Genomic DNA, 24619 nt, shown 5'->3' with positions numbered 1-24619 from the left:
CCAGATCTGCTTATCACCAAATTTATCTCCTGTGACAGAAAATGCGTACAGCGAGTAATAATCATATTCCGCCTCAGCCGATCATTATTATTGGCTTACGCGATGAAATCCAACTATGCGAGCGACCACACATGCGCCGCTGCATGGGAATCACTTAAAAAGCAGGTTTTTATATGAGATTGATGACCGTTAATAATTTCCTAATTGTATAAAAATACGATAGATATTTAGTATTTCCCTAAAAATGCAGGCTGTTATAAAATTATAGCCACCCAAGTATGTTATGGGCTCGAAGCGAATCTCATCTCCGATGAAAAACTAAATTGTTTCCTTGTAGAGAAGTATTATTATAGAAGCTTAAACAGTCATAAAAATATTTGTTTGTATAAATAGGATTATTAATAATACTTCGCTTTTTTGCAGTACACATCTCTAACCATTTCGAACAGTTAAGAAAAAGATAAATGATGGCTCGGGTGTTTTTGAGCCGCTAATTGGCACTAAGTGCCCGTAAAATGTAAGAAATTCCATCAGCGAATAACACTGAAGGGTAATATTTTTACGGTTGCTGTATTCGCAACTGTCTACTTTTAAAACATACATTTTTCTGCCTTTAGCATATGTTATACTTTACAGCAAACGCGCGAAATACTTGACTGGAGTTATGTTAAATTTGCAGTTGTTCACCCTTACTGTCAGGTTGAACTGCTTGCTCAATCCTGATGTTGTCGATAGATTTTTGCGAAGATTTATGGAATTCGTACAACATACCCAGTGAATGTATGATAATGCATCTAGAGTGCCGGTTTATTAAAGGAAACGGAAGACCAGTTGACGACGTGTCGTGGGACGTAATTAAGAGTCAGCAGTGAAGATTATGTTTCTTAGGCGGGCCAAACCAATCCAACAGACTACCCGCAATAATATTTCAGCGCCAACTGATAACAGTCTGTTGTGGTCATCCTCCTCATCGTCGGAAGTGATTTATGGATTTTTAATTTTCGCGTTATCCATGTAGTTCATATCTTTATTTAAATCGTAACCATCTTCAAAGTGAGGTCTGTGCGGTTTCTGCTCACTTTCAGCTCCATTCAAATATAACGATGCAAAAATTTGATAATTACGTATACTTTAGTTTTGGTTAGCAGTAGGGTTTTGTACCGTGATAAAATAACAAAATTTTTATTCGACAGGAGATAGGAAGTCTTCAGAATTTGCACGAGAACATGCGCAGGCTTAGTTTATTTTCGAGAGTTAATTGCGATCACATTCCTCTCCAATCAAAATTATACAAAATATTTTTCATCAACTCTAGAGAAGCACACACCATAATTGCTATAAATTGTGTATATTCACTGCCGGCTTGGCTGTGCATTTCGGACCGAGCATTTCACGAAATTAGTCTGTATGCCGTAAACAAAATGAGCCGATATGGGATATGCCTGGGACATGCCCGTCCGCACTGCATCCCGCCTTAATTAGTGCAGTGGTCCCTTTTGGGGCCCAATTTTCCGTTCATTTACGTCCGAATCCTAACGGCACTGCTCCTGCGTGGTGGCAATGGACGCTGTCCGCCGCTGCATTACTGCAGTGGCCAAATGGATCCACGCGATCAAATTTACTTGGCCTCCTGGGGATTCATTTAAATGATCGAATGATGCACGCATATGTAAATGTTCCATGACCGTGTACGTGGACCGCGACACTTTGCAAAGCCATAGCGAAAGCAATTGAGAATACACATCGCCATCTTACTTAAGGCTCAAGTAAAATGGATGGACACCGGTCGTTTAGCAAACAATAGCACCTACTGTGGAGTAAAATCCCACTCAGGGAATATGGAGAGGCGGTGCGAACCCGCTGGACACCGTTGTGTGATGTCCACTTTAGAAATTTCCCGTTTGTCAAGGTGCATTATTGTATCCGTGTCCCGCCTGTAAACATCACGTGCGCTATGCATCGCGCATATAATGAGAACACTTCTCGAGTTTTGATAAGGTTGCATATACATTATTTATTCATGCATAGATTATTTAATTAACTAATGCACGCGATTTTGCGCAAATGATGCGTTCGACGTGTATTTATAAACTGCAGCATCAGATTAATTCTTACAAATTTTTCTACTATTCTGGGATATTGAAATTATTTTCTTTTTAGTGCTGAAGATTATGAAATTGATTTCCGGCTAATTTCTCGTAACCAAAGTGTTCATGGTGAGCATCAACAACCTTGCCACATAACACGAATAATAATAACCACTGTTTAACAGTTCTAGATTTTGAATGTAGTTTCAAAACCTGCACTTTGTAAAAACAATAATTACTGAAGGCGAATTTTTGGGAATGTGGCTACAATTTGTATACGATATTTCTATTACTAAACCAAATTGTTAATCGAAGGCCAAACCATAATTGTTAATAAGAGAAAACCATTAGTATATAAATGTAAGAGCACAAAATAAATTATACCCCCTTCGCTATTGCAGTCATCGTATTGCAGTCACATCGTATTGCAGTCACATCGTATTGCAGTCACTCGGTCAGATTAATTTAAAGTCAACATAATACTCGTATATTGTAGCTAGTATATATATTGTGCATGATAATGTTAAAGTTGTGAACATAATTTTGCTATTAAATATTGGTATTATATTGTAGCGAACAGCGGATATACGGTAAGAATTTTTAATTTGGTAGCCGGGCTATTGGGTAGCGTGACCTGAACAGAAGGGTGCCAAAGTTAATAATAAGACTAATTAAACGTTTGCGTGAGGATACCGTGCAGCGAGCAGTGTGGACAGCGTCCAGCTGATACAGTAGCCGCTGGCCTTCCTCCACCTGCTCTACTTGCCCAGACGCACAACGTTAATCCCCTTATAGACGTCGCTCCGACAACGCCCTTTTATGACCCAGACTTTGATACAAATAAGGAGCTTTATGAGTCTTAACCTGGATAAGCAAACACTGGTTTTATGGCCAGCAATTGTCCTGCCTAACTTCTGATTGAATGGGATGCTACTGCAATGACCAAGAAATTACCGCGATTAACACCAACAGCAGTATTGTCCCTGATCATTCGTCTCGCGTGTGTCGGGTGTTAGGATGGTTTGCATATCCGACAGATGTCCCGTTTGCATTCAGGCGACTGACAATAAGAAATGGGATTAGGTGTTTCACTGTGTTTGTGTTTTTGTTGGCTCATCAGGATGTGCGTCTTTAATTACAAATACAATATGGGCATACTACGCAAATATTACTGCACCAGAAAATAATGCGGCGACGTTTTCTGACAAAGTCAAACGTTTGGCATCCTCGACTGTGTTGTTTCACAGTACAACAATTACGGAAATAATACATCAATGTCAACAATAAAATTGTAACTCTTATTTTTTTTCCCCTTTCAGTTTCTTCCTTGTAGGGCTTTGCCAATTTTAAGTCGTTATCCATATGTTCAAATTAATTAAAGCAAGAATTACCCGACAAATAATTGCGGAATGCAGTTACAGATGATTTACTGTACATACTATACTACGAGTATTTACAATTTACTACTGTTTATGGCTGGTGCGAATCGGTGAAGCCACCGTACAAACCACAGTCTTTCTCCGTCCTCGTATAAAATTTACTTATCAAGCACCTTTCAATGTACAAACATTGGCATTTATACAGTACGTAGTGCACAATCGCAATTAAGAAAGGTGAAACTCAGGTAGTACAAATCAGTAAAAACTGTCCGAAAACAAATATTCTAAAAATTTTAAACCTGGAATATAGAAAATGCGTCAGATCCACCAGCATCAACTGGGAGCGTTTGAGCATGCAACACCACAGTTCGCGACAACAACAACAAGTGCCAGGGTCAAAACCCAACGAATTACCAGCACATATCAATGCGATCATCAAGTGGAAGTGGAGCCAGCAGCAGCATGGTTCTTCACGCCCTTGGCCAGTGCCGATCCGGCTCCGACTGCTGCTCCCGCTGCAGCCCCCTCTTTGGCGCTGACACCCGGAACGACTGCTCCAATCACGGCACCAGCTGCAGCACCCTTCGCTGTCTTGGACACCGCGCCACGCTTGACACGGTAACTCATAACTGATCCGGCTCCATCGGCGAAGTCTATGGGATCGAAGAAAAAATTAGATGTTCTAAATCTAAAAAATTCTAAAATTAGATGTTTTAAATCCGAAATCTGGTAACCAATGTACAGACACTTGCGATTCCAAAAAATTCTGCATGCACTACACTGCAGCAGTGCTAATTGTAAGAAACGCATGATCTTGCATTCAGCATAGAATTAGTAACGGGCACAGACTAACTTATTGTTAGCTTACCAGTTGAACAGAACCGCCGAAAATATCACTACAAAGCTTACCGTCGCATACTTGCAAATTGTTTAGGATTGTACTTAGATGTTCTGATACAGAAGGTCAGACTACAATTTTTTACACTTTTCGCTTTTGTTTACAAAAGTTGTACTGCGTACACTTACCAGTTGTCGAAATGAGCAACGCCATCAGGAAGAAAATGAACAACACACGGGATTCCATTCTGCTGAGATTTATATCAATACGCTATCAACGAGTAAAACGTGCTCTTTGGATCGGAGAAACTTACGATTAAAATTGTTTAAGTCGGAAAATCTTTAAGGTCGATGATGAAGGCGCAGTATGGTAAGTCACTAAATCTAAAAATTCGTGATGTTTGCAGGGCGTTTAAATACAAAAGTGACACAGTGGCACTAGCCCTAAAATTTAAATTAGGGTAAAGATGCTGGTCAGTGGATCCGCGGTACATTATGGGATTTTTCCACGGGAGGCGAAGACATTGGTTTAGCACTTTAGCTTGGCAATACAGTGAAAACACAGTACAACCTGTGCAATGTGCATTTAAAGAGTTTTTACGGCAATTCCGGTACTACGCGGTATCTACTGCCCTTCTGACGCTAGCTCCGTACGTACACGCGTTAGTAACAGACGAAAATCCAGAGCTCCCTGACCCTGACCGATCGTACGTCACAGCATTTTCCCAAAACAGCCATACTCGTACGGTAGAAGTAGGTAAGTAGTTTTAATTGTCATAATAATATCATTAATTCAATATTATTAAAAATTCTTTTGTCAAGGTGCGCCTCGATCGTACAACAGAAGTGCAAGTACTGTACTGTATGTCAAAATTTCTACGCCATGAAAGGAGATCAAAATTTCTAATTGCAGAATTAATGGTTTGACTATTCTAATCATCGTAATCATGTAAGTACAGTAATCCATGTTGCATCGTACATATAAACTCGTAAGTGTCCCAACTCGACGTCCCACATATTCCAGTCACGAAAATAATGGAATCCCAAAACTTTCACACGAAGTAGATTTCAAGTGCAGCGTCTACGTATTTTAACCGCAATTAGGCTTTGTCCTCAACTTAGTCCGGAAGCGTTATTCAGACTGTTACATAATAAGGGAACGATTTGATTACGTTCGTCGTATTCTTCAGCTGCGACAACTTGTGGGAAAAGAGACAGAGTTACAAATGAATATGTCTTTTGATGGCGTATATTGACACAGTGTTAAATAACCCAGTAAAATGTTGCTGTTCTTGAGAACATAACAGTTACGTCGTCTTATTAGTTTCTTTACGCTGGTCGCCCCAGTGGAACGGTCAAACTCAATTAGCGCATTGCTACTAGTCCGTTCAAGAACGCACCATAAACACAACACCGGAAATAATCGAGTAAAAAAACAGGACAGCTCTGCTTACTCGAGCCACAAACTGCTCCCGCGTATGAAAGTGCCATGGCCGTTCTCCTCTCGAGGCTCAAGTGCCACTTGGTAAAGAAAACTGACGCTATTTTAATAAATTAACCAGTCAAAGCCTTTTCTTCGTTTATTACGTCCATCTGAATCATCTGCCACTCGATGACACATTGGCCATAATTGCACCGCAGCAAAATACGTATGCTTTTCTGACTCCGCTATTGACCGATGAATTCCCTGTTCGCGTCCAAGTGGTTCAGCCATTGTTGGCCGGCATGTCAATGGTCATTTGCTCGAACTCACGACCGCAGCGGCTGATATATCTATTGCATCACACTCCCGGTTCCCGCTGTGTCCAGCTGAATAGATCCTTTGCACAATCTGTCCCTGACATGAATGTTACACTATAGTTCGGAATATCGTAGATTAATATGAGGTATTTACGCAGTCAGACGCTGCGCCATAGGAACGACGGCAGATTGTACAGCTGTTGACCGCACAGCACCGTGGTTGCGGCGGCATCGTAATTGTTTCCGGAGAAGGCATTCCATTTTGACCGATGCGTGTAAAGATAAATAAAATGCTGGTTCATAATTAATCAGGCCTATTCAACAAACCAGCTGCGGATGATTGTACGCAAACATTACATCAGTCGTTATTATGGGATAGCCATCACGATATAAGGTCGATGGACAGCGCGGGCATCTTGCCCTTGCTCCTGTCAATCTTCCCAGGCGCTGGTACATTATTAGTGTATAGTTAAGCTAGCGCTATGTAGCGCTAGCTTAACTGCCACTGCAAGAAATATTTGCAATGCGTACAGTCCTACATATATTTCCTGACATTCTAATTCTGTCAATATTCCCCTGCACCAGCATTTCAATTTAAAAACGAATATGATTCAAATTCAGCTATAATTATCAGAAATTCTGGACATCCTCGAATGTTTCGCTATAAATAATTACCGCAATCATCTCAATCATTAATCGCCTAATATCTGCAAACGGTAAGCACCAATTACTCAAATTTTTAGTAACATTTACTTTTTAATTCAACTCAACTCTCAGTCAAGCCGTGAATTCAAATCCAGCTTTGAGTACACGTATAACTTTAAGCAAAAGGTTCTTCCAGCTCGCAAATGCATTGCATATATAGCTCTAGCTAGGGTAGCAGATTCGATACATTAAAAAAATTTTTAAAAAGATCATTCCGTCCCAAATCACGACTATGCCGTATGCATATCGAACACTGCAATAACTCAGGCGTTATTGGAAATCTGATCTCACATTTTCCTCATTTTTTCGCTTTCCCGCCTTTTTCGGCTTTCTTTTTCTTGGTTTTCTAACAAAGGTCACCACCGAACTGTTTTCCAAGTCGTACCTAAATAATACGTTACAAAGAATAAGAACAACAGCAAGAAACACATTGCGAAAAATTTACATACGGTACCATACCCATACAAAATAACAAAAAGTCAACCAAAAACCATGCCTTATAATGTTTCTTTATCAAAATAAGCTGGGATAAGTAAATAAACCAAAGTTAAGTAAATGGTGCACAATGAGAACTGTCTGTAAAGTATTTATCGCTCTACAAGCTCACTCTTCTAAGGTGGTCAAATCGTTGGTAAGCTGTTGATTACCAAACGCCAAATTGTGCTTTTGCCAGATGTATTTCCTGCAAAAACAAAGCGTCAAAAACTTGCACGACTTACAGCTAGCTATACTTCTACCGTAGTGACCCTGCGAAGTAAAAACAAAGCCCGCATAATGAAAAAACCTCATTTTACCAGTTTATGCGTCGCTGCTTTGCATTGAGAAGATTTAGCTTCCGTCCGACTGCCTTTTTTAATTCATTCACTGATGAATTCCTTGGGATTACAATTTCTGAAAAAAGTAACATAAACCCCACTTAATAAAGGATCAAAAGTCCAGCGCTCCACAATTGCTGTTCCTGGAGAACAAGTCAATCCTCTGCCAACTGGCACTGTACCATGTTGTAATATCAAATATGCATGTCTCGAAAACTTATTAACGCCAACAAGTAGACATGTCACATCTGTAATTACTTCGACAAACATGCAAGTTGTGCTCATTTCTATATCTTACTGCAAGTACTTGCTGCTTATAAGCTTACACAAAACTTGTTGTTAGAACATCTCGTACCGACAGAACCCTCCGATTCTCGATGCAATATAATCAGAATTCCCTTCCCAGATTCCCGCAACACGATATCTTTAAGCTCTTCCGTATCAAATTTTGCAACATCTGCTAAGACCGGAGTCTGCAGAAAAAAGGAAGTTTTCGCAGTTTTCATAATCTAATCGTTGCCACTTGTCAAGTTGGCAGCAGCGCTTCTACTGTTTTGCATACAAGTACAGCAAGAAAATCCTCCTATTAAGACCGTAATAACTCTTATTCAGCTAATGAACTATTTCAGCGACCAGCGGTCATACATAGTTCCAGTATTAATTAGTCTCTCAAGACTCAAATTCCAAAAATGTTTTAAAACACAGTCTGCAGACTCTGAAGTCTGAAAACACCAGTGCGTACCATCTGTCAAATTGGCAAAACCTACATGCTAACTAACGGGTTTTACAACACTGTCCTTACTTCTTCCAAGAGCAGCTGTAAACGTTGTTCTAATCCTGTGAGATACTCATCGGGAAAGGAAGGGTACCTCGATCTTTTCCGTTCCCCCATCGGCTTCCACAGAAACAGCCTATGGAAGTAACAAATTATTCGTAACAAAACGTCACCTACAAGTTTTAGCTCATGTCAGAACATAATAGTCAGAACATCTCAGAACACTGCAAGGGTGAGTGGGCTCGAAACCTGCCCGAAAAGCAGCTTGCTTTAAAAATCAATAAGCAAGGTCTGATTTTTGAAAGATTTTTGGGAGCAAAATGTCACAAATATCACAAGTGTTGTTGTTTTTGTTGTGCATGTAGTACCTTACAATACTTACTGTAATTTTTATTCACGGATACGGCATCCTGAGGCGGTAAGTAGACTTCCTGCCATGCAGTCAGTCAGAACGGCCGATGGCCAAACAACGCAGCTAGCCGGCAGAAAACAGGCTCGGGAGGCCTAAGAACAATGAAAAACTTATCTAAATTTGCTCCCGGTGGAGCTGTTTTCTGAACCAAGGCCGCGTTCCCGCGCTGGATTTCTATGCTGATGCGCTGGCGCAAATATTCCAGTGCTCGTGCCTTTCCGGTTTCTTGCCCCACTTCCGTAAGCAGGCGGGCAGCTTTCGGTCCATTTGGTCCTAGCGTTTCGAAGCAAAAAGCACTGAAAAGGTAGTCCTGGGTGATGTTCTGAACTTCTGGTACTTACCTAAGTTGCCTTATCCTGTTCGGCCTTTGCCGCCGCTGGTCCAGCTCGCACGGATGTTGCTGCGTACGGAGTTCTTAACATAAGTTCTTCGTTGCTAGCTACTAGAGCAGCTAATTGTAAGTACCTTCTATAAATGCAAGTTCAACGGATATTAAATGCGTACAGTTTGTGAACAATCCCAGTTAGTATAGTGGTGAGTATCTCCGCCTGTCACGTGGAAGACCGGGGTTCGATTCCCCGACTGGGAGACTTTTTATTTTTTTGGGTTCACGTTTTAAGCTTAAGAATAAAAACAGCCTATCTTCTTTTTTCCCATTTTTGCGAAAGCAACAACACAATCTCGCCTTTCTCCCTTTCACTTCAGAGTCTGAAGCGAAATTTCCTGTGATTTGGAGGTGCGAGCTGGATTCGTAATAAAATAAAATACTGTATACGAGTAAGAAGGGCGAATTACAGGAGATTTAAATCCACCGCAAATTTTAGTTGGAGTGTGCCCGTACGCTAAGCCGAATTGTGGCGCAAAGCGCTCTAGACCCCGTTAACAAATTTAGTTGAAATCCAGGCGCATGCATTGGCCATGCAAGCAGCAAGCCATCGCAATCCTGAACATAATCATTTTGGCGAAAAAAATTGAGAAGATAACCAAAGTCATAAAAATTAGTTAAATTACTATTTCTAATTTCTTGTTAAAGTCCTTTCTTTTGGGAGCTATTAGTATGGTGCTCGCAAGATTCGTTGGTCTGCTGGTCTTCTGAATGTTTTCCAGTGTTTTACGGTGATTGGAGACTGCTATGATTTCGGATTAACTTGGGCCAAGTTACTTGGCATTCCCTGCCATTCCGATTCGTGCTGCGTGGGTTGAGCAAAAACTGAAGTGTCCCTCGTGAGTTTCCATTTTCAGATCTTTCGATTAATAACGCGTTTAGGGTCTGAGCAGGAGAGTATGTGAATTGATAAGCTGGCTTACCGTAGGTTGATTGCAACGTGGTCCGTGCCCGGTGACGTCGGACAAGAATGGCATCATTTCTCTGCAGACGGGTTCTCGCACAATGTTTGCAGCAGCGGGTACATCTCCGTAGACCGCTCCGAGCGACTATTACTCCATGCATCAGGTTCATTGCTACTACGGAAAAGAAAAAGGATGCCGCGGTTGGAGGACTGGCTTTGCCCGATGATTGCTCAGTTACTAAACCAGGAGGTGGTGTGGATACAAATTATGAGCAGCGAAAGGTATGTCTGATGTGCCCAGCAAATGGGGATTTTGGCTGGAATTAAGTTTAGAAACTCACGAAATGTATGACGCTTTGCTATCAATCAGGGGTTTGCTTTTTGCATGTTGTTTTGATGACTTCTCTTGTAACAAATAATTCGCCAAAAATTGTTAGAATGTCTAAACATGCACACATCGATGGTCCCGTCCCCTCAACGATTTTTAATTTTTGCAGTGGAGAATCGGTGTTATTTTTGAATTTTTCGATGCATATTTTCGTGCCATTTGAATTTTGGCTACTGCATTGCCATTGCAACGTACATAGTGGTTGCAGCTTTTTCATTTTTTAGAGCGCATCGCGTTTTTTAGCCTTTTATGCCAACAGGCGGTTGCTTTCGTAATGTTGCTGGATTACTGATTCAGTATTGTTTATTTTTTCATATGGTTCTTTAGAAGGTTAAACGCATGCTTTTCATATGATTGTTTGGAAGATTAAACGCTTGCTTTTCATATGGTTGTTTGGAAGATTAAACACATTCTTTTCATATCGTTGTTTGGTAGATCAAACGCATGCAACTAGGTAGGGTGCGCAACGAGTTACTGGGTTTAATAAGTACCTATCTTTCAACTATTTTTGTTACTGCTTCACAGGATTGGTATACTCGTGGAATGGATTATGACGACGAGGACATCGATAGATGGCAGTGGAATATTATAATGTTTGTGGTGGTTACCTGTTTCACCATAGGAACCACTTGGTTTATGATGTACGCCCCAGTGAGGTAATGCAGCTTCTAACTTGCGATTTTTGACGGAGCTATATTAACGAGGGAAGGATTTAATCATACCGTTTTGCGTGTTTGTAGGTTTCCTGATACGGACTGGGTTTGCCGCGAAGCTTTCCTGGAGTTACATCGTCGTGAGAAATTCGGCCTGCCTTTAGTGGATCCCGACCTTGTACCCCGAGAGAACATAATTCTACCGTCTGATGAAGAACTGGGTGATTTTGCTATCACTATTTAATTTCTTGCATCAAAGCGATGGGCGTCTCTGTGTTCAAGTAATAAGCAGATGGCTATGGGCAGCCGTGTTAGTTACAAGTGTTCATGATAGGTTTTAGATGGTTTTATTTTGTTCATGATTTATTTCAAGGATAAACTACTGCATTTGTGTCGATGTTGCACGCATATCTAGGTAAAATTCTGTTCTGTTAACTTTGCGACTTTATTTGCGTGTATTTTCTGTAAAATGAGTAAAATGTTGAGAATATCACTAGAGTAGTGCTCGTCAATCGTATGGATTCCAGAACTGCTGAGTACGACTGTACGAGTACTGTACGATGTCGATGAACAGGTCTACCAAAGAAGATCAGTATGAATTATAAAGTTAATAATGAGTGTTAAAACCTTGAGAAAATCATTGCAGTTGGTGTACATGTTTCAGTGGCTTACGTAATAATTATGCTGATGCATTTCTGTTATGCTGATGCATTTGCGGCTCACCGCTGGGCGCTGGCTGGTTAACATCATGTTCAGAGTGTGACCTTTAAAGGTACAACCGTATGAGTGTAATTTGTACGGTACATTCGTCTAGATCAGCATTTTACTACGAAGTACGAGCTCGTGCTTGATACAGAACTTTTAATCAGTGGTCATAATTCCAAGCTGGATTTCTAGTTTTCCACAATGGCTGCACAAAGTAAGTATCCTAAGCATTGTTGTACAAATAAAATACAATGCATACATAAAATACATACATATTCAGAAAGATGACAACCAATCAAAATCTGATCTGGTTGTACGAGTCCGCATCAAAAGTAAAACAAAACAATCATGACCGTCAATTCCGTGAAAACTGGAATACTGTGCAATTTAATGTAAGGCTTGAGGAGTAATTATATAAGGAAGTTTTGAGAGATGCGTCCTTCCTTTCGCTATGTCACACCGGTCCTCCGCATCATTTCCGGTCAGCTAATTGCCCTTTAAGGTATTAACGATCTTGTCTGTCGTAGATTCACATCCCGTCGCATGTTTTAGCTGAAGTTTAGAAAACAAATGAATTTAATATAGTATGTAATTATATACGATATGTACAACTGCATATCACTGGCACTGGTTAGGACGTAAGTGCGCGGTATACGTACTGTATAACTATACTCGTATATCTATAGATATTTATACTGTACCTTGTCTATTCCTTCCTTGCACTTGTCGACCGGCAACAGCAGCACCTGCATTTTGCACATCCTTTTTTGCGGATTCGGCGGCATTTTTCACTTTGTCCTGGGTTCGGTCAGACATTATTAAAAACACTGTCTTACTTCTTAAGCAACGATAAATCAAAACAAGATGGCGTTTGCGCGAATATAAGATGCGTTTGGACACTCAAAGGAGTCTGAAGTGAAGGATTGAAGTTCATTTCAAACCGGCTGCACTGCACATGCTTTTATACCGCAACTACAGCACATTTCCCAATCTTTATTTACTTCAGCGTAGTACAAGTGATATACCGCAGCTATTTTAAACTTTGGAGTTTGGACTTCGAAACCATAACGTACAGTATTAATTATTGCTTTGTTTTGTTTGCGTAAGTACTGTAGACGTTCAAATCTGCGCTCGCATTTGTAAGCACGAAGTCTCGTTATACTGTAGTAAATCCTGGATACATAGGACAGATCGAGACGTAATGTGGACGCACAGTCGGCATTCAAACTTCCAAGCGGCATCATCAACGGTTAGTGGGTTGAACTGGGTTCCACCGGAAATGCCATGGTACTTATCGATCCACAGAGTATTTAAATAGTGGCGGACGTTTCCACATACTAGTGGGAAATGGTAATGTTTAAATTTCAATTGCAAGAAGCTGCATGCGATGCACTGACAGTCACGCGCGACATTCATGTCGAAATTACGGTAATAATAAAAGAAGTACTCTAGTAGAATAAAGTACGGCACTACCGTAGCTGCAAATTTACTTTTTAGAATTAAAATATATAGAAACTATTTTTTGTTTCATCTATAGACTCTGTACTGTAGGATTATGTATACACTTATTTATCGTTATATCTATATTCTATGATTGTATAGTACCTCAGACATTAATTAGTTTTATAGCGAGCACTAACGCTCGCGTCTCACCGCGTTTCACGTAAAAAAAGCGACGATGAACTTGAATCCTCGTGTCAAAGATAGAGAGATCGTATAGTTACTGTAATGAAAATTAAATGCAGGATGCAAATTAAATATTTTGTTGCTCTAAATTTCGTTAAACTGTAAATTAAAGTAAAGCTAGTTACGCTAGTATGCTAACAGTAACGGCTAAACTATTGCTCTGCCTTCCGTGGATAAAGACGTAAGAGTTATTAAGGAATTTATGGTGCGAACTGCGAAGTTTTTGTCCTGGCCCACTTCCGGTAGCTTTTCGGTTGTTCACATTTGTGAAACGTTTTTGCAGCTTCCTGGAAAGTTACAATTGTCGGAGGATGGACAACCTGAAATGATGTTCCGCGAATGTTGGAAATTCAAATCTGATCTATGCAGCCGCGGACGATTCCATGATTTTATGCGCAAACCGGCGCGATAAACTGGTTGCTCGTACAGAATGATAAAGTAACCGATGAGCAGGCTCCGCCCCATAACAGCAGCATTTGGATGGAGCGGAAATTTCCGAAACGGCAGCGTGGTGCTTTTAACTGCGCAGCATCCTGACTTTAGCTCCATTTCTGGCCAAAGCAATTTTGATCTCTTTTTCCAGATTGTGAACATTCAACTGTTTGCATTTCCTCTAAGTCTTCTCGCAGTTTTTTCGTTCCTAACGTAAGCCGCAACCATGTCTGACCGAACCCAGGATAAAGTGAAGGATGTCGCGGAATCCGCCAAGAAAGATCTGCAGAATGCTGGAGCAGCAGCAGGCGATAAAGCTAAAGAGGGCATCGATAAAGTAAGTGCATTTTCATCACGATATAGGAAAGGTGGCTGGTAGACTGATAGTCATGTTTTTGTGTTTTACCTTGAAGTTATCCTGTGTTGTCGCGATTTTGTATGTTGATAAGTTGATTTAACAAATGGACGAAGCGAATATTTTTTGACGTTCGAGGATAGTTTTTTCGCTTTTTGGTATGGTATTGTCCGTGCAAACAGGTGGCTTTCGTTTAGGCTTCACTAATTAACTAATAATTCATTTGTTAGTCAGTCGTTTGTATGCAATTGCAACGCACGTATTATATTCGTTAATTGCTTTCCTGTAAGTTTTACAACCATATGAATAAGATTATAAGATTATTTGACTTTCCTTATAGATTATTTGTAAATATTGCGATTGTTTAATGTTTATTAGGTTGCGTCAGTAAATTAGGTTGTTTATTATGTTTATGGCAGGCTTTCGCATGCTATAAGCACAACTTTACAGTTGTATTATTTTGTTGCAGTTAAAGCATGCCACGGGTGCAGAATCCACCACCGATAAGATCGTCAACACCCTTAAGGGCAATTAGCCGGATTCTGCAGCGATGTCGGATCCATTCCACGCTCGGTAAATCTCATCCCGTGCTTCCCGCCTGTCACCGCGGTGGAGTCTGCTGCACAGTGCTCCATAACGGAAATTAATGCCAAATGTTTTGTACTTGTGTTGTTCGGTAATCGGTTGATGTTACGCTGTAGTTAACATCTTTCTAGCAATCTAGCTTTGTGTTCTAGCAATCTTTGTCAGTCAAAAATTGTGCGTCATCCTGTGAATATGTCTGTACTGAATACTGATAACGATAAAAAGGGTTTAGAACGTTTACATGCGATTATTATGTTCGGTAATACTAAAGTGAACTTCTGATTTTTAAGTATTGCCGAAACATTTTGCGACACTTACAGTTAACAATAATTTGAAATTCATATATCCGGTATACATGAGCATAACAAGTCAGTTTACAATGAACTATGTATGAGCTATAAAACCGAGCAGTGTATTGAGGAAGAGTTATGTGTCGAATGTCGATCGATCGACTGTACAAGTACCGGAATTTATGCATTTTAACTAGAAATCGCATTCGGGTACAAACTCTTCAACGTTTGTTATTGACATGTAAAGATCAATTTTTGCCTTGCTGGCCGTACTTTGCTATCATATGTGCGGACTATTGTACGGAGTACTGTAATATTATATTATTCAAGTTAAAATCTTTCAAATCAAACCAATTTTCGAGCAATTAATGATGCTGTGTCTGAAACGATGCATAGCCACGTTGACGATGCATACTCGTGTGTTTCGATGCAGGCCGTAAGAACATCCTGCGATGGTTTCGTAGTAAATGCTGCTGTCCGCGGAGTCGGCAAGAACGTCCTTCCGGTTTCCCACAATTTGTTTGTTTGCTTCGTACTATATAAAGCAGAATACGAGAGGATCCCAAGAGGCACATGGACTTCTTAAGTGTTGTACTTGTACCCGTGTACCCATGTTTGATATACTTATCTATATTGTTGAATTCTTTTAATTGATGATGTACCTTCAGTTTTCCTTATGGTTAGCTAGAGTACTGAAGTAGAAGATCTGCCAGTTCAGGGTTGGTTCCAAGTAGAATGAAGAATGCTGTAATACCGTATGAATATGATACATTGGAAAGTTATCGAAAAGCTTCTGTCATCGTGTTCATTGCCGTTTTACCTGCATTTGGCCAGAACAGCCGCCGAACGATCGCTCTTTTGTTGTGGTTGACGAAGAAAGAATGTTTTTCTGAGTGATTTCATATTTATGTAAGTATTAAAAGCTTATTATCACTGGCGCGGCATGCATATGTGTTGATCCCAGTTAAGCCGAAGTGGGTAATTCAGTGCGAGCTGCACACCACATGCGGCGCATGGAAGTGCGAAACAGAGGCCTAATTAAATTATATTGTCATAAAACATGGCAGAAAAAGGTGGAAAAAGTCATATTATTTACCACTGACATTTTGGTGCGATAAGACACCGTAACACCGAATGGTGCGTAACAAAACAACAGCAGAACGTCCGTTGGACTTGAGCTGACGTCTACATGTTAAGCAATGGTACGGCGGCACATTTAATAACATTTTAATATCCGAACTTCCGCTAATTACTTCAAAACCCTTGAGCTAATACGGGGCTGCTTTAAGTTGTTAAAACGAACCAAGGTAAAAGCCCATTGATTTGATTAAAAAGCACATTTCAGGTCGTGCATTCCACTGTCCACACTATCTGAGTACACGACGACACCGCATGCTGGCATAATTGTCAATACTATGGCGAAAGCGCGGAATTTCTACGTGATAGGGCTGGCCCTGCTGTTATGCCCTTTTAGTGACAGTGCTATTATTCGTCGGGTACGACAGGCATATGGCAGTTCGCCACCCTCCAGCTCGTATTCGGCACCGTCGCCGATGTCCCCGGCACCCATGCAGAGTTCCTACGGGTCATCGCCGTCTTCATACGGATCCAGTCCGACACCACCAGCACCCTCTCCACCAGCACCATCTCCGCCATCGTCATACGGAAGCTCACCGACGAGTAAGTTTTAAGTATCCCACAACAACGCTTGTTGAAACTGAAAGGGGCTAAACATATTATACGCTTCATTGCTACATAAATATGTTGTATATATGTATAGATAATCGTATACGTCCATATAATATATAATACCGAAACGAACTACAACCGTACATTATAATACCGAACTGCTGCTGCTCTTATCGTATTAATATTATCGTTTGCTGTAATTATTTGCATACGCATCACCTATTTTCCTATATACTTGAAAGGTCACCAAATACTTCTCTGTATTACATAAGGTCATAAGGCAAATCCACTTCTCGCTTCACCGTTTGAACTGATTAGCTTTATTTAGAAGATCCCAGTAAGTAGATCTACTTGTTGATAGTTGCAAAATGTGCTACCAAATATTAATGACCTTCAAGCAGTTTCGACTTAAAAGTAGTAGTGTCTATTGCTGCACTATGTAAGAAGCATTCACGAATAATAGGCTACTCCTCGCCGCCTTCTCCCAGTCCAGTTCCCAGTTCGTATGGATCATCACCAACGCCACCGGCTTCGTACGGAAGTTCACCGTCAAGTACGGCAAAATTGCAATTTGTTCATTAAAATTAACTAGTGCAAATCGTATAGCGTCTATACGAACGTTATCAGCGCCATTCTCATGTGAAAGTGCATAAAAGATAAAACCATACAATGAACTAGAAAGAAAGGACGCTGCACATGCAAATAAATTATGTATATCAATGGCGGGTTTAGCGGAAGTAGTTAGGACCGAAAATTGGAACAGTATAGCCAGTGCAAATTAAATTCGTTTAATCTGCTAAATCAGATTTCCATTAATATGAATATATCTCGAACTAGGCCCGGTACCGTCCGCACCAATGCAGAGTTCGTATGGCTCACCGTCCCCAACACCAACTCCCTCGAGTTATTCGGCGCCGTCTCCACCGGCTCCTATAACCTCTCAACCATCTTCCTACGGCTCATCGCCCCCGGCTTCGTATTCATCACCGACCCCAGTTCCACCTTCACCATCACCGCCATCCAGCTCGTACGGATCGTCACCCCCTGCCAGCTATTCGTCACCGACACCACCGGCGCCGTCCCCACCTTCGACGTCCTATGGCTCATCGCCACCAGCCAGTTATTCTTCCCCGACACCTCCGGCACCAATGCCATCACCACCTAGCACACCGTACGGCTCGTCACCTCCAGCCAGTTATTCTTCCCCGACACCTCCGGCTCCAATGCCATCTCCACCTTCGACATCGTATGGATCCTCACCGCCGGCTAGCTATTCGTCCCCGACACCTCCGGCTCCAATGCCATCTCCACCTTCGACATCGTATGGATCCTCACCGCCGGCTAGCTATTCGTCCCCGACACCTCCTTCACCATCGCCACCGGCCACCTATTCTTCCCCGACACCTCCGGCACCAATGCCATCTCCACCTTCGACATCGTACGGCTCGTCACCTCCGGCCACCTATTCTTCCCCGACACCTCCGGCTCCAATGCCATCTCCACCTAGCACATCGTACGGCTCGTCACCACCGGCCAGTTATTCTTCTCCGACACCTCCGGCACCCATGCCATCACCACCTAGCTCGTACGGATCTTCTCCCACTCCCCCATCCCCGTCCCCTCCTAGTTCGTATGGATCCTCGCCACCGGCTCCAACACCACCAGCACCTTCTCCCCCGTCAACATCCTACGGATCCTCCCCACCGGCGAGCTATTCATCACCGACACCCCCGGCGCCCTCTCCGCCTTCCTCTTCTTACGGGTCATCCCCACCTGCTAGTTACTCCTCCCCAACGCCGCCGGCGCCATCTCCTCCGTCGACTTCTTATGGTTCATCGCCACCGGCTAGTTACTCGTCTCCGTCTCCCTCGCCTCCTGCGCCGGCTCCCCCGTCGACGTCTTATGGGTCGCCCACACCCCCGGCGCCGTCACCGCCGACCAGCTCTTATGGATCCTCTCCACCGGCCAGTTACTCTTCCCCGACCCCTCCCGCTCCGTCGCCACCATCAACTTCCTATGGGTCATCCCCGCCGGCCAGCTATTCGTCTCCAACCCCACCAGCACCATCACCTCCAGCTTCGTACGGATCATCGCCGCCCGCAAGCTATTCGTCGCCGACACCGCCGGCTCCCTCCCCGCCGTCCACCTCGTATGGCTCGTCTCCACCGGCAAGCTATTCCTCACCGACTCCATCACCGTCACCACCGAGTTCCTACGGGTCATCGCCCTCCCCTTCCCCTAGCTCGTACGGCAGCCCCTCAGCGCCGTCTCCAGTGGCTACCGCTCCTATGCAGAGCGCTTACGGCAGCTCGCCGGCTTCTTACGGCAGCGGAAGTGGCTATGTGGCATCACCGTCCTCTTCCTACGGCTCCTATCCGAGCGGACCCACAATGGCCCCGCCCATGACTATGGCTCCCCCCATGACCATGCCTCCTACCACGACAGTGCCACCACCGCCTCCGACCACCACGATGCCGCCACCCCCTCCAACCACCACTACCCCACCGCCGCCTCCACCACCGACTACCACGGCTGGCCCCCCACCACCTCCTCCCACTACCACCCCGCCGCCGCCGCCTCCCCCCACCACCACGCCTATGATGATGACCACGATGGCGTATGGTAGCTCATACGGTTCATCGTCCTACGGCGGTAGCTCGTCGTATGGTGGGAGCTCTTACGGCGGAAGTAGCGGCTCCAGTAGTGGTTCCGGTTCCAGTACCAGCAGCGGGAATAGTGGAATGTGGTTTGCGTATCAGTACCCGTTCAGTCGGGCGTATTACAATCCGATGGACACCCGCAATCCGCAAACTATGTGGGCGCTGGGAACGGCAGTTTAATTACCGGAAATTATTTATCTATTTGTACCTCATTGCTCATTTTGTACTGTTGAGTGTTCTAGTATAATGTACCTTTATTTAATTTATTTTGCGTGAAAATGGATTCGACTGCAGCAGTTGACACCGAGCTACAGTAGTGTTGTGTACGTAACGGAAGGGAGGTCAAAAACGGTCATAATCAGAACAGTTCGACGTCAATAATGTCCAATTATTACCGAATAATAAGACGAAAAACTGATCGTGAAGATGTATTATGGAATAGTGTTCGTTTGCTCAACTGGGCATAATAACCGAACACTGAGATGCATTGCCGTATTACAAAACTTTCGGCTTGACCTGTTGTCTTAATTGGAAGTTGGAACCATTATTATTATTACGAGTACTCGTACATACAGAATACTTATATTATGCGAAATCATTGTTACCGTACTGCATTAAGGCTGTAGACTGTTATAATATTCACAATCAGTTCATCCGGAAGCAGCATACAGATATAACGTTCTCCGCGAAGAATTGTTTAGAAAAGTTAGCTTTTTTGTAGTTGTCACAGGGATATGATAGTTATTCGAGTACAAAATAATATTGTAAATTAGCAACTGCTTATTTTGGAACTTACTGCGAAAGTTTGTCGAGTAATGTGTCCTGTTTACAATTGTCAGCGTATTTTCGGGTGCTAAGCGCAAAGCCAGAAGACTATACTATAAGAATGGTTTACGAATAGCGCTACTACAATTAACATAATTTTTGGAATATAATTTAAAATGCATTATGCGCAGTTAGTAATAACACGGTTAAATACCGAATAATGACAGCCGGTAACAAGTTCAACAAGTTTCACAAATTCACAACGCTAGTAACACGAATAATGCATATTCAGCATGCCCGGTACACATAAACACTTCTGGCAATAAAAGCACTTGAAAAAATCACACCTTTCATATATTAATTACATGAGCCTGGAAAAAAACAAAGCCAGAGCAACAAGAATACACCCAAGGTACGGCTGCACACTTCCGGCACCTGATCCGTAACCCAGCTCCTGCATGCTTTTACCATTGCAACCATTCCAGTTGCACTGGCACAGTCTGGACATGCGGGCTCCCTCGTTATACGCTGTGCAGCTCTCCTGATGACCGGTGTTGAAGGTGTTAATCAGCGGCTGGCCGTTTTGAGTGGTCGGCATCTCTACACTCTTTCCGCACTGACGACTAATGGTTGGAACTGTATTTCAAAGTACATGTTTAATTATGTCCACTTCGATCTGTATCAATTTTGGCAAGCTAGTAAAATAATTTTCTTGATTTGGGGGTACTGCAATATTTACTTCGCTCTCCAGGTAAGGTTACGGAAGTCGTTGTACAGATATCCTCGTTCAGTTGGCATTTCCGCAGCATTGTGTTTCTGACAACGCTACAATCCTCCCCGCTTTGGAGGACTACCTGACACACGTAGCAATCCAGAGCATATACTGCTACTAAAGAGACAATGAGGATTATATATCTGGCAGTGTCCAGAATATTCAAAAATGTTATGATAAATTGTTCGCTAGAAATGGACAACTCCAAATTGTTCATGACCATTCTGGATCAAAAATAAAATTTTTAAAATGATTTACTAGAAATGAATTATTGATTAGCAATCTAAATATTTTTTAAGCTAATCAGCTCTCTAAAGAGTTTTTAAAATGATTCGATAATTTTCTTACCCGCTTGCAGGAAGATGGTGAGAATAGTGCTGGCAATCACCATTTTGTACCAAATCATCGCCATTATATTGGAAAATATCGTATTCTTGGATGGAAAAAGAATAATTTTATAACAGCTTCGAATAAGTTTACGTGCACAAATCAAAATGTGATTCCCATATAATTACCGCATTAGTTATTTCCCGAACAAGAGGAATAACTCCGAACAAGCATAAACATGCACGAATGATATGATCATATATGGACGATGAATAAGCGGCGCCTACCGTTCGTACAGCTGCCGACAAAACATTCCCGTACGTGATTTTTTTGCACCTATTACAGTGGAGACGACAGCACACGGCGATATTTTGATGCAGCACTGCTATGATGCACAGGTGTTGTTTATGTGTAGATTGTTTATTATTGGTTTGACCGGGTTAGTCATGCGTAGGACAAAGCATTCACTAACAAGTATGAGTAACGATGCATTGAATCATAGTCATGCATTGTATGTCAACAAGCATGCACGCCACATCTCTATAACAAAATTCGGAACTACTAAAATATTAATATTATATCGTACCAGATGACTGCAGAATTTTGAAGCATTCCGGAATCGTTCATGGATGAGCCAGAGCACGTGGGCGCATTCTGTTCACAGTCAGAAGGTCAGAACCGGTTGGGAATCTGATTCTCGTAGTATCGTAGTAGTTTTTGCAGTGCACTGCAAGCCGGCACGATCGAAGTATTTTCGTGTTTTCTCCCTTTGAATGTTCAATATTTTTAAGGGCTATAGATAAGCGTTCTCAGAATTTTAAAAACATTAGTAGAGGGTTATTCTAAAAAGATCAAAAGAGCTCCGTATTCGAATTTGAAACTGCTTTTAGACTATCGATCGCATTACACATGCATACACTTGATCGAGAACTGCAACGTACATCAAATTGTTCCTGAAGCTCCTGAAACTCCCCCTGAGTGCTCCTGAAGATAAGATTCTGCACAGCATGGTTATCAAAAACTTTAAATTATTTTTTGATTTTGTAACGCTTGAACGAAATATTGAGTATTCAAGGAGCCGATGATGCAGTAACTGTCCGGTTTAAGTATAATTCTGCGACAACATACAGATAGACCAGATGAAATATGTAGCTTATTACATTAAACAATTTTTTTTCATGCGATGGATTGAGTAGTTGTTACCTGCTTATATAAATGTCGTTAGATAACAGCGCGCGTACAACTGTAGACAAAAAAAACGGATGCAAATATAATTATTACTTTGCGGTTCATATACTGTTCGCAATAGAATGTTAACATGTACAGTCTGTAGAATCTGATAGCGATCATCAGCTTGACCGCCGGAGGTTAAAGTATCGGAGGTTTATTCTACATATATTACTGTAGCTGTGAGTAAATGTGAAAATATGCCGGCGCTATCTGCTCAAATTTACTGTTATCGTGTAGTGCATACTGCAAATTTCGATTAACACAATTACAGTATCGTCGGCACATGCCGTATCGTTTAATGAACTTGTGGCAAGCGCTTCTCCGTAAAGCACTTGAAAAAGACAACATATTTGCAGCTTGACATGCATCCTCCAAAATTTTGTTGCAACATTCGCGGAAACGAAGCGTAAAATGCTGGACGTTCGTATTTGGCATTTCCTAACAATGTATTCTGAAAAATCCGTTTTGTGTATAGTACTCGTTCTTCATCTGTGTGCGATACAACTTCTGTCAGGTGAACCAGCGAACTGCGTTCTCGTTGACCAAACCGATGCCAACATTGCTAAAATAATTCTCGTTTGCCGTGGTCCTACTCGTGATCTACAGCTCTTTGCTAATGAAGCAAAATTTAATGATTCGTTGTGCGTTATAAGAGAGTCAGTATTACGAGGTTACTGGGATTTGCATGAAAAAATCTACGAATGTGCAACATATTATCCGGGCCAGTATGCATGCAAATGTGGACGAGATACATCTAACACCATCAATAAGGCGTATGTGTTGGGGCCAACAGGTATGTTAAAAGCTTGAGCAGTAAAATTTTAATTCATGTACACCGTATAATATATGATCTCTTCGCAAGCGAAACCACTGCTATCATATAATATTATCAACGTCCCTTTGGAGTATATATTAGCGTACCAAGTCAAGCTCTATGCTGCTTTCTTTTTTACTCACTAAAAGTTATACTCCTGTTATAACAAAATATAGTTAAGAGACAGCAACGCATCATTGTAAAATGCAATATTACAAATAATTGGTAATCGGTTTTAATACGGTACAATTATTACGTGCAGTTGTGGACATATCCGCTGTACAAACACATGTTGAACATGCAACAGCAGACTTTTTGTGATTCTATTAGGAAGCGCAACGTCCGTAACGAATTCCAACATGGGGGTGGGATTCACGGACGCTCTTGGCGAGACCACTTTCCCGAAGAACGTAACTAGTGAACCGTTGCCGAGCAGTTATATTTCGTACGCTTCCGACAATTTTCTTTATATTGTTGGCGGGGTGTTTGGAGCTATGATGCTGCTGGTTCCCACGATGTGGTTTGTGATGAGACGCCGGATGCGCAAGCACCACTATACTGGAGTAACGGTGCATGATGGAAATGTCAAAGTACAAGCCAATGGAAATAAAAGCTGAAGCCTGAAAAATATTTTCTGCCTGCGCAGGATCTCGGATCACCCATTGATATCCAAGGTGTCGCCGGTAGGCTGCAATTCCAGTTGGCTAGCACGATTTGTGTTTTGTTTTAACAAAATTTACCGGTGCAGAGGCCAGACAATTTCGTTTCGTGATTTCCGGTGCGAAATAAGTTGTTTTATATAATTATAGTAACAAAAAATGCTCGTGAATTGTGTTAGTTTCGATGTAAATGATAATTATGAATTTGAATAATATAATGAATGGTACGAGTACAAATTTGAAGTACAGAGTACAATAGTCCAGTGCCGGGAGAGGTTGCATAGTCGACCGATGCGATCCGACTCTGTACATTTCTCAAAACCATTGTATCAATTAATGCATCATTGTGCACAGGAGTAGCGTTTTTACTTGTGGTTAACATCGATCGCAGCACTGCTTCCAGGCTCTGCACTGATCAAGTTCTGATTATAACATGCCCGATCGACGTCACTTTCGATTTAAAGCCTTGTCTCGGGACATATTTGCGCTGCCGGTCTTGTGGTTTTTCACAACCTGCACTTTTAATTTAGGAATTAAACCACTTCAATTACTTCCGCAGAACTGCGAATA

The 24619-nt window shown here is 42.0% G+C and overlaps 5 protein-coding genes, 2 long non-coding RNA genes and 1 other non-coding gene across 14 annotated transcripts; 5 read left to right on the top strand and 3 right to left on the bottom strand.

The window, feature by feature from the left end:
* Window positions 1-5290: 5290 nt before the first annotated feature.
* LOC129581844 (U11/U12 small nuclear ribonucleoprotein 25 kDa protein-like) lies at window positions 5291-8676 on the bottom strand. Of its 3 annotated transcripts, none has more exons than XR_008689551.1 (6): window positions 8366-8676; window positions 7919-8036; window positions 7543-7639; window positions 7356-7430; window positions 6198-7133; window positions 5292-6140 (listed from the first exon to the last, which is right to left on the bottom strand). XR_008689551.1 is itself a non-coding variant. In XM_055473109.1 (5 exons), the coding sequence occupies exons 1-5, from the start codon at window positions 8453-8455 to the stop codon at window positions 7019-7021; spliced, it is 495 nt and encodes a 164-aa protein (XP_055329084.1). In that variant the 5' UTR covers window positions 8456-8676; the 3' UTR covers window positions 5291-7018. The 3 variants fall into 3 exon arrangements, 1 of the variants encoding a protein (XP_055329084.1); XR_008689549.1 differs by having other exon boundaries at window positions 5292-6134; XM_055473109.1 differs by having other exon boundaries at window positions 5291-7133.
* A 591-nt stretch (window positions 8677-9267) lies between these two features.
* On the top strand, window positions 9268-9339 carry Trnad-guc (transfer RNA aspartic acid (anticodon GUC)). The gene has a single exon. It is a non-coding gene; the product is annotated as a tRNA-Asp (tRNA).
* Window positions 9340-9770: 431 nt separating this feature from the next.
* LOC129581831 (uncharacterized) lies at window positions 9771-11472 on the top strand. The gene is made up of 4 exons (XM_055473091.1): window positions 9771-9974; window positions 10064-10321; window positions 10953-11083; window positions 11168-11472. The coding sequence occupies exons 2-4, from the start codon at window positions 10106-10108 to the stop codon at window positions 11322-11324; spliced, it is 504 nt and encodes a 167-aa protein (XP_055329066.1). The 5' UTR covers window positions 9771-9974; window positions 10064-10105; the 3' UTR covers window positions 11325-11472.
* Window positions 11473-11926: 454 nt separating this feature from the next.
* LOC129581830 (uncharacterized) lies at window positions 11927-13047 on the bottom strand. Its single transcript, XR_008689545.1, has 2 exons — window positions 12487-13047; window positions 11927-12337 (listed from the first exon to the last, which is right to left on the bottom strand). It is a non-coding gene; the product is annotated as an uncharacterized LOC129581830 (long non-coding RNA).
* LOC129581829 (uncharacterized) lies at window positions 12840-14942 on the top strand. Of its 4 annotated transcripts, none has more exons than XR_008689544.1 (4): window positions 12840-12854; window positions 12953-13034; window positions 13755-14240; window positions 14728-14942. It is a non-coding gene; the product is annotated as an uncharacterized LOC129581829 (long non-coding RNA). The 4 variants fall into 4 exon arrangements; XR_008689541.1 differs by having other exon boundaries at window positions 12953-13213; XR_008689543.1 differs by lacking the exons at window positions 12840-12854; window positions 12953-13034 and adding an exon at window positions 13058-13072.
* Window positions 14943-16401: 1459 nt separating this feature from the next.
* Window positions 16402-19900, top strand: LOC129581907 (uncharacterized). Of its 2 annotated transcripts, XM_055473199.1 has the most exons (4): window positions 16402-16813; window positions 17286-17375; window positions 17660-18226; window positions 18302-19900. In XM_055473199.1, exons 1-4 carry the CDS (start codon window positions 16549-16551, stop codon window positions 19660-19662), a joined length of 2283 nt encoding a protein of 760 aa, XP_055329174.1. In that variant the 5' UTR covers window positions 16402-16548; the 3' UTR covers window positions 19663-19900. The 2 variants fall into 2 exon arrangements, with proteins under 2 accessions (XP_055329174.1, XP_055329173.1); XM_055473198.1 differs by having other exon boundaries at window positions 17660-19900.
* Window positions 19901-20356: 456 nt separating this feature from the next.
* LOC129581909 (uncharacterized) lies at window positions 20357-21988 on the bottom strand. The gene is made up of 5 exons (XM_055473201.1): window positions 21933-21988; window positions 21535-21682; window positions 21368-21452; window positions 20987-21136; window positions 20357-20883 (listed from the first exon to the last, which is right to left on the bottom strand). The coding sequence occupies exons 1-5, from the start codon at window positions 21971-21973 to the stop codon at window positions 20609-20611; spliced, it is 699 nt and encodes a 232-aa protein (XP_055329176.1). The 5' UTR covers window positions 21974-21988; the 3' UTR covers window positions 20357-20608.
* A 755-nt stretch (window positions 21989-22743) lies between these two features.
* Window positions 22744-24593, top strand: LOC129581910 (uncharacterized). Its single transcript, XM_055473203.1, has 2 exons — window positions 22744-23369; window positions 23721-24593. Exons 1-2 carry the CDS (start codon window positions 22988-22990, stop codon window positions 24005-24007), a joined length of 669 nt encoding a protein of 222 aa, XP_055329178.1. The 5' UTR covers window positions 22744-22987; the 3' UTR covers window positions 24008-24593.
* The last annotated feature ends 26 nt before the right edge of the window (window positions 24594-24619 follow it).

Source organism: Paramacrobiotus metropolitanus, unplaced genomic scaffold, assembly GCF_019649055.1.
Source record: "Paramacrobiotus metropolitanus isolate TYO unplaced genomic scaffold, Prichtersi_v1.0 Parri_scaffold0000006, whole genome shotgun sequence".
Lineage (NCBI taxonomy): Eukaryota > Metazoa > Tardigrada > Eutardigrada > Parachela > Macrobiotidae > Paramacrobiotus > Paramacrobiotus metropolitanus.
This window is presented reverse-complemented; position numbering and strand designations above follow the sequence as displayed.